Below are 13,254 nucleotides of genomic sequence, written 5' to 3' on the forward strand. Positions count from 1 at the left end.
TAAATTATAAAACAATCTCCTTTTTCTCAGATCTGGATAAATTCATGACAGATGACATAATGGATCCTATTGCGAAGGCTAAAATGGTTGCACTGAAAGGAATTAAAAGGGTGTTGGCTCAAGATCCTATGGGTGTACCTCCAGGAATTAATAGGTACTGTTTTTGCCTTTGACATGCTGTCATTAAAAAAAGTCACAAAAAACAGTGTTGGGTATTATTTAAATTTAAAGTGAAAATGTTATTCTTTTTAAGCATCAATTGTATGTATATTAATGAACCTGTACATAGAGTTCAGACATAAGAAAAACAATGGTCTAAGCAAGTTTTTACAGTTTAAATCATGAAATTGTTTTACAGAAATTGACAACATTTTGAGATGCGTTACACTTTGAAATGCATTTTGTTTATTTTATCATTTGAATTAGAAACATTTGGTGCACACCTCATGTGGTAGATGCATTATGCAATTGCCTTAGATCTATTATATCTTCTTTATACAGTAATATAGATCTAAATGTAGTATTTAGATTTAGAAGTGGTTTTGTTCCTTTGCTAAATTTCCTGGTTGGCATTTCTATAAAATTGCCCACTTAGTTTCTGTTTCAGATTTAATTTCAATTGTATTTAACTTTAGGCAACAGGTGTCTCTCTTGGCTCAGAGGCTAACCTCTGCCCCTGGAAATGAGGATTCCCAGGCTCAGCTTGCTCCTGGGCCTTCCAAGGTAGGCTTACTATTCTTCTGTAGTTCACATTTCATTTGAATTTAGTATAGTATCTTAACCTTAATCCTTCTATTTCAGGAGGGAGAAGGCAGCAATCAGGTTCAAACAAGACCAAATCCTCCGCAATTTGGCATCATCAGTATGTTTTGCATTTCTATTTTTTTTTTAGTAAACCACCCCTTCAATGCTATTATTATCCTTTCCCTTATTTATATATTACGTTCCCTATGTAAACACACATTTAGAGTCTTATGATTTTGGCAGTGCAGAAAACAGTCCAGACAATAAGATGGAATTCCGATTTCTGAACGCAGAAATTTGACACCATTTCAGAGTCCAGATTATAACATGGAAATCTGACTGTTGCATATTAAAAAAACATAGGTTGCTCAGAATTGTGCATTTAGGTTATAGACAGTTCAGTTTATTTCATGCTATTAATGTTCTTGGGCCATCACACTTATAACAGATGATGCTGAGCAGCACCAATATGAAGAATGGCTTGTGCACACCCAGCAGTTGCTGCAAATGCAGTTGAAGTTCTTAGAAGAGCAAATTGGAGCACATCGTAAATCCCGTAAAGCTCTGTGTGCCAAGCAGCGCACTGCAAAGAAAGCTGGACGTGAATTTGCAGAAGCAGATGCTGAAAAGCTCAAACTGGTCACTGAGGAGCAAAGTAAGATCCAGAAACAGTTGGACCAGGTATGCAGAATGTCTTCTTACAAATATATGTGAGAGATTTTGTTGTCTTCAAAGTCATTCAGCTAAGAACAATGAAATTTGCTTTTCTAGGTGCGTAAACAGCAAAAGGAACACACCAATCTTATCGCAGAGTACCGAAGCAAGCAACAACAGCATCAGCAAGGGTCTTCCATACTAGCTCCAGGGCCCTCTACGCAGGCACCCCACATGCTTTCCAAGATGCCTGGACAAATGATAATGGGCCAACAAGGAGCACCAATTATTGTTCAACCGCCTGGAGGGATGCCTCAGGGAGGCATGCCAGTTAGAATGCCACAAATGCAACCTTTTGGTGGAGCCCAGCCTTCTCTCCCGCTCGGACCTGGCACTGTGCAACCAGTGCCACCCCCTGGTTTTTTCCAACAAGCCCCTGGAGCACAAGGACCAGATCCAAGAGTCATACAGGAGCAACAGTTAAAGCATAGAATGCAAATGGTCCAAAAAATGCAGCAGCAACAACAACAACAGTTGATTATGGGACAGCAGTCTATGCCACATCAACCTCAGCAGCCTGGTATAATGAATCAGCAGCCTGGAGCCATGGGCAACCAGCCAACCCAAGTTTTGATGGGCAATATGGGGCAGCAGCAACCAAGCTTACAACAAGGATTAATGAATAACCAACAAAATCAGCAGGGGTTAATGCAAACGACTCCAGGTATGATGGGAAACCAGGCTATTGGGCAGACGCAACATAATGTCATGGGCCAGCCAATGACTCAGACTGTAAATATGATTGCAGGCCAGCCACAGGGTATGGTTGGTAATCAACAAATTGTTCAGCAGCTTCAGAGACCTCAGGGTTTGATGGATCAGCACGGGCCAGGTGGACAGCATGTTGTTAGGGGGCCACCAACCCAACTCACGCCTCAACAGCAGAGTGTAATGGCTCAGCGCTTGCTCTTGTCACAACAGCAACAGAATGCTGCAAAAAACCTTGCTCAACTTCAGCAGCAGCAAATTTCACAACTGAAACAACCAACACAGGTTGGTCCCTCTGAGTCACAAAGAGCTTTAGAAACTCCACAAACAGGGAATACCCAAGGGGCTACTGAGAACTTACAGCAAGGTGTCCAAGATCTTCAAAATCCTGATCATAAAGATGGACTACTTAGCCCAAAAACACCGCCCCAGCAGGGTGGACCTCCTACAACACTTCAGATGCAACAACAGGGATCTAGTGGAGAGCAGCAATGTGGTGTTGGACAGCCACAGCAAGCACATGCTTTTCTGGGCCAACAACAGACAGCACAGCCTCAGTCAAACCAGAATATTGGAGTACCAGAACAACGTGGTTTTGTGGGCAACCAACAGGCTGGATCTCATCTTAAAGTACAACCACAGCAACAACAACAACAGATGCAACTTGGTCTTCACACCCAGAACACCATACAAATAAAACAGGAAGATCAGCAAATGTGCTTTATGGCACAACAGCAAGCTGGTCAGATGGCTGCACAACAACCACAGGATGTGCTTGGCCAAAATAGTGGTCAGACTCAAACTACAATGACCGGCATTACAAATCAACAGCAGCAAGCTCTCTTGACTCAACAGATGGGCATTCCTAGAGGCCAGCAGATGATGATGACTCCAAGGCTTGGTGCACCGACAGGGCAAATACGTGCCCCTATTAACATTCAGGCCTTCATTGCACAGAACCCCCAACTGCGTCACCTGACTCCCAGCCAACAGTTGCAGCAAATTCAAGCAATGATTGCTCAGCGACAGCTACAACAAGGCCAGATGCTAAGAATACAAGGTCAGGCTCAGGGACAAATGCGTCCCCAGGTCCCACAGGGGCCACCAGTTGGTCCACGAATGCCAGGTCTTGAAACCCAACAACAGCAGCACCGTTTTGGATTAGCAGGCAAACACGTTCCAGCTGGCACTCAACAGCAATCAGGAGCAATGGGACAATCATCTGGTATGGCTCCACAGTTTCATCAAGGTGTTTCAGGGGCTATGCAGCAGCCTTCTCAAGGACCTTTGCCTCAGTACATCAATAGTGCCCAGCAGCAACAGATGTTACAACAGCAACAAGTACATCAGCATCAGATGATGAGGGGTCAAGTGCCCAGGCCAGTATTGGGTCAAGTTCGTGCCACAGTACCTGGACATATGGCTAGACCGATGTCTCCTCGTCAGTTAGTGGGTCAGGGTTCTCCTGGAAGTCCGCTTTCTAATCAGCAAAGGCTCATGAGAATTTCTCAGACTCCACCCGGCCCACAGCACCTTCAACAACAGCAGGCCCATGTGGCAACAACACTGAGCCCCTTTCAAGCCTCTCCCTCTCATGTGGGTTCTCCTGCCGGGTCTTGTGTTCCAGAACCTGGTTCAAGCCCAGCATCTGTACATAAACCTGAGCCAGGCACCTTGTCCCTCTCTAGTCACTTGTCATCGCCTTCTAGGCCAGAAAGTGTTGTAGGAAAGAGTAGCCCCTTTAGCCAGACAGGGGGATCAATAGCGTCACCTTTGAGATCTCCAATAGCCAAGACTCAGAGCCCCAATACTGAAAATCTGTCATCTCCTTTTTCTCTCAATGGTCCGTCTCCTCAGTCAGCACAGAACCCACACCAAGCAACAACTGTTGCCCAACTATCTGACAGTCATATGTCTCAACCAACTCAACTGCCCAGTGAAATGACACTGCAAAACATTAAACAGGAACCACGTGAAGTCCAGTGTGACACGGGAGGTAGTGTAGAGGCCCATTTTGAAGGCATAAAGAGAGAAATTTCTGGAGAGGCAGTCACTGCTATTGCAAACTTTGTTCCAGGCTCTAGATGTCAAGCAGGAGATCTTGGATCCCAAATTCAAAGGACAGAGACTGGCCAACAGCTTCTACAGAAACTTCTTCGAACCAAGAACTTACAAATGGCTTCTCAGAGGCCCTCAGATGGCATTCACAATGAGATAAATGGGCACATCAATAGCAAGCTGGCAATGCTGGAGCAGAAGCTTCAAGGAACTCCACGCAACATGGAGGTATGACCAAGAAAGCCACTTGATTGTGTGTATGTACATTTTTTTTTTTTAGCTTCTAATTTTTATCTGCTACTGTTTTTAGGATCTGCAGTCTCTCACAAAGAGAACTCCAATAGTCAAGGCCAAACGTACCACAAAAGCTGGAGAGCGTGGGCCAAACTCTAGAAAGAAAACCAAGAAGGAAGAGGTTGGAAAAACTGAGGCAATAATGAAGCAGCTGAAACAAGTATGTGGTATTGGCTTATTGAAAATTTGCTTCCTGTCTTAAGAGTGATGCTATGCTATGAAAACTTTGGATTAATATTATATTAAACCATATCTCTCTGTTATGGTTAACCCACAGGGACTTTCTCTTCTTCCTTTGATGGAGCCCTCTATTACTGCTAGTCTGGATTTGTTTGCTCCTTTTGGCAGCAGTCCAGCCAATGCTAAGGCCCAGTTAAAAGGCTCATTTGGAAATGCTATGCTGGACAACATTCCAGACTACTATTCCCAACTTCTTACAAAGGTATGGTATAGGTTGGCATTTTTTATACCTTTCAGTATACAACGGAAGACATGTTCCTTATTCTGGGAATTCCAAAGACTGACAGAATAGGATGCAACCAGATTGTAATGACTGCAACTTTTTTTTCTTTTTGTCAACATGTAATATGTTTTGAGATGTTCTTTGTTTTTTGTATTAGAACAACCTCAGCAATCCTCCAACACCACCATCATCACTTCCTCCAACTCCACCACCTTCTGTGCAGCATAAGCTTCTAAATGGAGTGACACCGGTAGAAGAACTAGCAGAAGGTCAGAAAGAGACAGAGGCATCAGAGGATACCATGGGTAAGACACCGTATTGATTCTAAATCATTAGTGAGACTGTTTGATGGCATAACTGTTTTGTGTGCATTCGTGTGATTTTTCTTGTACTTGAAGGTTCTGTTCAAGAAGAAGTTAAGAGTGTAGACATACTAGCAGCTCTCCCTACTCCACCTCACAATCAAAACGAAGATATAAGGTAAATTACCAACTCTAGAATACAGTATGTTCCACAGAACAACTAATCTTAAACTTATGTATATGTCAGTGCAATAATGGATTTTTTCAATTCAGGATGGAGAGCGATGAGGACAGTGATGCTCCAGATAGCATTGTGCCCGCGTCCTCGCCTGAAAGCCAACTAGGTGATGAGATAACACGCTTCCCCCATCTGTTGGATCCCAAAGAGGAGGAAGATGAGAGGGCCATCTCTCCTGTTATACCCATTATTCCTCGTTCTGCCATCCCAAGTATGTGGTATCATTTGGAAATTTTTTTAAATTGTTTGCTTGAATCTTTAATGACTGACTGACTTGCTGATCTTACCCATGTACAGGTTTTCCCGAGCCAAAACCATTTGAGTCAGTGGATGGAAAAGTTGTAGCCTCATCCAGCCAGTGGGACAAAACCAAAAGCAATGAAGTGTCTGTAACCTTCATGCTTTCATCAGCTGCAGCAAAGGTATTCAAATCTCTAAATGTCTTAACCCACAAAAAAAGCCTTAGGTAATTTTTCGTGAATTCTTCTCAACAGAATCTCAACACAGTGATGTTGGCTGTTGCCCAACTGCTGCACATACGTATACCAAGTTCTTACGAGGCGGCTTTTCCCCAGAGTCCTGGTAGAGCAGGTGTTGGACCTGGAAAATTACCTGACGCTTCCAACCCAGGTAATGCACTCAAGCTGTCATTCAACATTTTCAAAGTGTTGGCTAAATGTTTAGCTGGTGCTTTTTGTTTTTTCTTATGCTATGTTTTTATTTTTTATTTTTTTTAAATCAGGTATGAAGGCTGACTCTTCTGCAAGCCATGATGCAGAATGGCTTAGGCAGTTTGATGTTTCCCTCCCAGGGTGCACCCTGAGGAAACAAGTTGATATTCTTGCCCTCATCAAACAGGTGAGTTTCCTGAGAATTTCATTTGTTTTTGTAAATGTCTTCTTGCTTTTCTTCTGACATTTTCACACTTTTGCAGGAATGCCAAGAACAAGAAGATAGACCTGCTCAGCACTGTTACATGACAAATGTTTCAGATCTGGATGTGCGTCACCTGCCTGTTATTCCTGTCGAGGTTTCTCCACCTCCATCACCATCGCCACCTCCACCCCCATCATCTGCTGTAGCTGAGCCAGAAAATATCACTCAACCTGAGCCCAAACCTGAACCAGATGCACCAATTCAGACTGCGTCATCCCCTTCCTCAAGCCCAAGTCCACCTGTCAAAACTGAATCTATAATTAAATTAGAGTCTCACAGCTCCCCTGTTGCAATGGAGTCTGAATCTCAGGAGCCTGTGGTCCTTCCCCAAGCTGCTCCATCAGAAGAACAACAACCTTCTGCTCCAGCCTGTTCTCCTACTCTAGACTCCCCCACAATGGAGATGTCCCTCAAACCCATCAAACACCGTAGCAGGCCTCTTTCTGATGAAGAAGAAGAACGACCTAAGGTCAAAAAATGGAAGGGTCTGCGATGGAAGCGTCTCCAGATAGTCATCACTATTCGCAAGGGAGGGTCTAAGAAAGAGAACAGCCGTGAGGTTTCTGAGCTCATGGAGCGCCTCCGCATTACGCTGAAACCAGACAAGCTTCCCCGAGACAAGCGCAAGTGCTGTTTCTGCCATGAGGAGGGAGATGGTGCCACAGATGGCCCTGCACGCTTGCTTAACATCGATGTTGATCTGTGGGTGCATCTTAACTGTGCTCTGTGGTCCACTGAGGTGTATGAGACCCAGGGCGGTGCACTTATTAACGTGGAGGTTGCCCTTCGGCGTGGACTACGCACCCGCTGTGCCTACTGTCAGAAGACGGGTGCTACTAACAGCTGCAATCGTTTGCGCTGCCCAAATGTTTATCATTTTGCCTGTGCCATCCGGGCACGCTGTATGTTTTTCAAAGACAAAACTATGCTCTGCACTCAGCACAAGCTTAAAGGCCCCAGTGAAGAGGAGCTTAGCAGTTTTGCTGTTTTTCGACGCGTCTACATCGAGCGAGATGAGGTGAAGCAGATCGCAAGCATCCTGCAACGTGGCGACCGCATTCACATGTTCCGTGTTGGCGGGCTCATCTTCCATGCCGTGGGCCAGCTCTTGCCCTCTCAGATGGCTGCGTTTCACTCACCCACTGCTATCTTTCCAGTGGGCTATGAGGCCACACGCATTTACTGGAGCACTCGTGTGCCAAACCGCAGATGTCGCTACCGTTGCCGCATCAGTGAGCAGGATGGCAAGCCCCTGTTTGAAGTGCGTGTACTGGAGCACGGGTATGAAGACCTGCACTTCCGAGACACCACTCCAGATGGTATGTAAATCTTAAGTTTATTTTCTGAAATGACTATAAATGTAATCCTAATGGCATGTTTAATCTTGCTGCGCAATTCTAATGTCATGCTTCTGCTCTTCAGGAATTTGGTCCAAGATTGTACAGCAGGTTGCCAAGCTGCGTGATGAAGCAGCCATGTTGAAACTCTTCACCGAACATCTCAAGGGAGAGGAGATGTATGGACTCATTGTTCATGCAGTGATGCGAATCACTGAATCGGTGAGAAATGAATAAGTATGGTTGGGTACAGAGAACTGTTAACAAAAGAACAGTTACCATAGAGATTGACTATACACCGGTAGACATGATTAACCGGGAGATATGTCAACCGGTAGAGATTTTAGACTATCATATCTATCGCGGTTACATGCTCACATGACGTTGCTGTGCTACGTGGTCACGAAAACGTAGTTTGCACGTATATTTAAGCATTAAAATTTAAAAACAATTGATTTTAAGCCATTGAAATGCAATCAGCAGCGAAACAGAACTCATTTCAATATGTATGCACGCTATCTGAGAGATGTGCACGTGAAGACAGTGCTCATAGTGCGTAGGAGTATTGTTATTTTCGCTGCTTCATAGGCCTTGAACCGAATACACACACACTTGTACGAGTCAAAATTCCCGTCTTTGCTGGTATCCTAGTAAACACAGTAATTTAGGTCTTAAGTAAAAGCAAACAGCAGAGAAAGAAAACTTGTAACTTTATATTGGATCCGGGCAGCTCTTAAAGTAACAGCAGTCTAAGGCCATGTCCACACATACGTGGGTATTTTTATAAACTTGAGTTTTTAAAAAAAATCTCAGTCTACATGAAAACGCAAACGCATGCTATGAAGCACTGTCAAGAGCATACCAAACCAACTAGGTGGAGATATATTCGCAACCATAAAACCATGTTGGCCAATCAGAAGCCTGAAAAAGTTTCCAGTAGACGGAGGTAAGTGCATGCTCTGACGTCACAAGCCAAAATCTCCAGTTTCGCTGTCTACATGATAACACTGCAACTGGAGTTTTTGAAAATCTTCACCCTGGCAGGAGTTTTCAAAAATGTTTGGTTTCAGTGACCTGGTGCAGCGTTTGCGTGTGGACGAATGGCCAAACCGCATAGAAAAAGCTGCGGTTTTGAAAATAACCACGTTCGTGTGGACAGGGTCTAATATTCCTGCTGTCTGTCATTTGTTAATCAAACAACAAAAGAGAGAAAATCTCTCACTGCTCTTCACTAAATCACTTTTGTAACTTTAATAAGAAATAAACATTTAATTTACACAGTGACGAATGTGCAGTGTTTTTATGCATTCGATTACTAGTTTATACAATATATGTAGCATTTCCTATTTATTTTTTTATTTTTTATTTTTTATTTTTTGTAAAGACCTTATTTAAAGCAAAAATTACTTTATCATGATATATATTGTTACCGTGAAATAAAATTACTCAAATTGTGATATAAGATTTTGGTTATATCTCCCACCCCCAAGTTAACACACAATTACGTATAATAATAGTTTTCTTAAATGGCTTTATTATAATAATGAGCAATATTGTTATTTTTTTGTTACTTGCCTATGTCCTTCAGCTTCCTGGTGTGGAAAACTGTCAGAATTATATGTTCCGATATGGCCGCCATCCTCTCATGGAGCTACCACTCATGATCAATCCTACAGGCTGTGCACGATCAGAACCCAAAATTCTCACCCACTGCAAAAGGTAATGAACAAAAGAAATTGAATACCTTATGTGTTGGATAAATATGGTTTGGAGATTGTAAGGTTCTAATGTAACTTTATTTTGCTTTTCAGGCCTCATACTCTGAACAGCACGAGTATGTCCAAAGCCTATCAGAGCACATTTACAGGAGAGATCAACACCCCATACAGCAAGCAGTTTGTTCATTCCAAATCTTCTCAATATCGTCGGTTGAAGACAGAGTGGAAGAACAATGTGTACCTGGCCCGTTCTCGCATTCAAGGACTGGGTCTGTACGCCGCAAAAGACCTTGAAAAACACACCATGGTCATTGAGTACATTGGCACCATAATTCGCAACGAGGTTGCAAATCGCAGAGAGAAGATTTACGAGGAGCAGGTTTGTACATGTCAAGCTTCCAACATATATTTGCTCTAATTGTCCTTTCTTTTTCTTCTAAACTCAATGTTTTCTTCAAACAGAACCGTGGGATCTACATGTTCCGCATTAATAACGAGCATGTGATTGATGCCACCTTAACTGGCGGTCCTGCCCGGTAAGATCATACTTCCTGTGCTCTTCTTGCAATCCAAGTGTTTGGTTTGGGTCTTAGTTTCCGATTTCTTCCTCTCCCTAGCTATGTTAATCATTCTTGTGCACCCAACTGTGTTGCGGAAGTTGTGACGTTTGACAAAGAGGACAAGATCATCATCATTTCCAGTCGCAGGATCCCAAAGGGTGAAGAGGTTCGTTACAGTAATCTTTTCCTTTTTTGGCAGTGCTCTCAGTGCTGTTCCTCATTGTAACGCTTTGTATCATCCTCTCTCAATCTCTTTTAGCTGACATATGACTATCAGTTTGACTTCGAGGACGATCAGCACAAGATCCCCTGTCATTGTGGAGCCTGGAATTGCAGAAAGTGGATGAACTAACAGGGACAGAGAAAGAGTCCGACCCGTCTTTGCTCCCTGGTGCCAGAACACTCCTGCGCCAAAGCCTGTTATATTCTTACTATCCAGTTAATAAGCTGCTCTAAATTGAGGAAGAAAAGTTCACTCTCAGTCACCTGAAACACAAGACTTTATTCACAACAAGAGCCAAAGCTTTGAAGAGTAAACTTTTGATGCCACAACCTTTTACAGATGAGCTCAAAGGTATTGGACCTGCTTGAATTTTTCGTGTTGATTTAAAAAGTACACTTCTGCCAAAAGCACCTCTACTTCCTCCACTGTTTCCTCCTACAATAAGCTGACTCTGGCTGCAATCGATCCCTTCGACATCTACCAAAATAACTGAAGCTATAGCATATCAATACACTTAGACTAGAACTCAGTGAAGATGTTTGATTAAAGCCATGTAAGTACTCAAAAATGAACTAGTACACTTTAGCTTGGACCTATCCTTTCTGCTACCACCCTTTCCGTCACCCCAGATGAACGCTCTCCCATCAAATCATCAATGAAGATCGTGGACATTGGCAAGACAATCCTGGAGTGGCTCTGCGTAGAACTGATGAGATATGATAACTTCAAAATACTATTGACCTGTGGCTCGAAAGGCACCAGATGTTTTATTATATTGAGTTAAAAGGTGGGTTTATTTCACCCAGTCTACCTCATTGAGTTTGTGGGACGTCACTGCTTTGTATTAAAACTGTTAAGTGCTACTGTGGAAAGGGGAAGGCAGGAATGTGTCCATGGCAATTGCCTTCTCGGATAAGCAGGGAAACTTAAGCAGCAGGTTTGCTTCTATCTATATTTTGCTTTCTGATGATTACAATAGTGAGCCAGTGCAACTGTTTTTGATTTGATTATACAAATGAGATACAGTATATGACGATGCATTACTTGGAGCAATCTAAACTCAAACGGGTGTCTCAGAGGCCACCTTTTCCGACTGTAGATGTAGCTGCGTCGACACACATGCGGATCATGCTTTTAGTGTAGAAACGCTCATCCGGATTCTCTCGCGTTCTTGACGACGGAGCAAATTATGAGAAAGGGCCACAGTGCGGATCCACGTTGGTGCAATTTGAAAGATTATAGGGCAAAAAAAAAAAAAAAAAACTAGTGATGCAAGACTGCCACTGCATTCAACATGTTTTCCCATCTTGAATCCTCCCATCCTGCGTTCATTAGATCTCCGTACGGATTTCATCACTCCAACCAGGACCCTTAGGTGTAAAGCCTCTTCCCTTCTGTGATAGTGGACTGTTGTAAACTTACTGTAGTGAGTCTTTCTCTGCCTGCTGATGGCTGGTTGTATCTAATCTATGTATTGTGGTTTGATAGTGGTAGAACAGTCTACAGGCTTGACGCAGTGATGGAGGAAGACTTCAAAAGGGCATTTCTATTTTCTTTTATATTAAAGTAATTTAAAACAGTTAAAAAAAAACAGTTGAATTTCAAAGAAGGGAGTTGAACAAAGTCTCCACATAGCCCATGCTACTTTGTTCCTTTCTCCCCTGACTTATGACCTCACATTAAGAATAAATGCAAAATGTAAAAACTGTACATAATAGGGGTCTAAACTCTTTATCCAGCCCCTTTTTAATCAAATTCAAAATTGTAGAGAAATAAAATTCATGAAAAAAGCAACCACTGGATATCATTTTATCAGAAAACTAAATGTGTATATATCTATAAATATATGTAAAATGGCAAACTAAGTAATATCTTTATGTATATGAACCAGAGTGTTTTTGCATTTAACCCTTTTTTTCTATCTGCGGTTTTTTTTCCTACAAGACCATATACAGTTTAAATAAAAAGGTGTGATGTTTCTCTTGTCTTCACCAAGGAATTTTGGAAGACTTGTTGCGGTGAATGGCAAACATTTAAGATGGGATTCATGCAAAGTTTTTTTTTTTTTTTTTTCATGGGAATAGATACTACTTTTGTTTTGTTTTTGAAAGATACAGCAGTAAAATGGTGCATAGCATTTGTGTATTTATGTAATATTGTTCACGTATATTTCTTTTATTTATGCTACTGCTTGTGAATTACTGAACCCTGTCCTTGAATCAGTGACAGTTTAATTAGCATATACAGTAAATGGAAAATCTTGAATCTCCCGAGATGATACTGTTTTTGATTGATGTCCTGTTGTTTTCTTTCCCTCCCCTCCCTGTAGAAGTGAATGTTTTATGACTTATGAAAAAGGCCGCATTGCCGGAAAATGGTATGACTTCATTAATCGAAAATATCTTCATTAATTACATGTGAATTGCACTCAGCATTATTTTATTTATACATCTTCCGAACTAGCATTGGTTCTTTTAAGGGTAGTCTGTTAATAAACATGGGCACTTACTGGATTTTAGCCTGAGTAACTCTCGCCCCCCTTTGTTCTTTTGAAATCTCTTAATTTAAGCACTCTACTCGTGTTGTAATTAAATTTGGTTTTCAACCAGATCTACTTTTTAAAAAAGATGCTGCAAATGTACAGCAGAGCTACTTTTAGGGAAGATGAATAAAATGGTCATTTTTATTGTATGTGGCATGTTTTGTATGGATATAATTTTGAATTGTACATATTTTTTGACGTCAGAGGTTGCATCTCTTTATATACGGCTGTCCCTTTCCCTCCCAGCCCTCCATTTATTTCTTTGTTTCTGCTTTCTTGTAAAGAAAAATAAAATGCATTTTAAATATAACGTTTTCTATGTTGTTACGTAAAATTTAATGCGTACAAATTTTGAAGCTTGGAAACTTATTTCACTTTGAGTAGAATCTTTCATAGGCAAACTTTGAATTGAATTTG

The 13,254-nt window shown here is 42.0% G+C and overlaps 1 protein-coding gene across 1 annotated transcript in view; it reads left to right on the top strand.

Annotated features, from left to right (window-relative positions):
• Positions 1 to 13,140, top strand: part of LOC306859860 (histone-lysine N-methyltransferase 2D-like) — a 31,859-nt gene extending 18,719 nt beyond the window's left edge. Inside the window, exons 35-54 of the mRNA XM_079401230.1 lie at positions 31 to 154; positions 636 to 723; positions 802 to 862; positions 1,193 to 1,425; positions 1,516 to 4,452; positions 4,535 to 4,678; positions 4,796 to 4,960; positions 5,139 to 5,286; positions 5,380 to 5,461; positions 5,557 to 5,732; positions 5,819 to 5,943; positions 6,016 to 6,151; positions 6,264 to 6,379; positions 6,456 to 7,776; positions 7,880 to 8,016; positions 9,383 to 9,513; positions 9,606 to 9,891; positions 9,975 to 10,048; positions 10,130 to 10,238; positions 10,332 to 13,140. Of these exons, the coding sequence (XP_079257356.1) occupies positions 31 to 154; positions 636 to 723; positions 802 to 862; positions 1,193 to 1,425; positions 1,516 to 4,452; positions 4,535 to 4,678; positions 4,796 to 4,960; positions 5,139 to 5,286; positions 5,380 to 5,461; positions 5,557 to 5,732; positions 5,819 to 5,943; positions 6,016 to 6,151; positions 6,264 to 6,379; positions 6,456 to 7,776; positions 7,880 to 8,016; positions 9,383 to 9,513; positions 9,606 to 9,891; positions 9,975 to 10,048; positions 10,130 to 10,238; positions 10,332 to 10,424 (6,686 nt within the window). The 3' untranslated portion in view covers positions 10,425 to 13,140. The remainder of the gene's footprint in view (positions 1 to 30; positions 155 to 635; positions 724 to 801; positions 863 to 1,192; positions 1,426 to 1,515; positions 4,453 to 4,534; positions 4,679 to 4,795; positions 4,961 to 5,138; positions 5,287 to 5,379; positions 5,462 to 5,556; positions 5,733 to 5,818; positions 5,944 to 6,015; positions 6,152 to 6,263; positions 6,380 to 6,455; positions 7,777 to 7,879; positions 8,017 to 9,382; positions 9,514 to 9,605; positions 9,892 to 9,974; positions 10,049 to 10,129; positions 10,239 to 10,331) is intronic.
• Positions 13,141 to 13,254: the final 114 nt, after the last annotated feature.

Source organism: Barbus barbus (genome assembly GCF_936440315.1).
Source record: "Barbus barbus genome assembly, chromosome: 40".
NCBI lineage: Eukaryota > Metazoa > Chordata > Actinopteri > Cypriniformes > Cyprinidae > Barbus > Barbus barbus.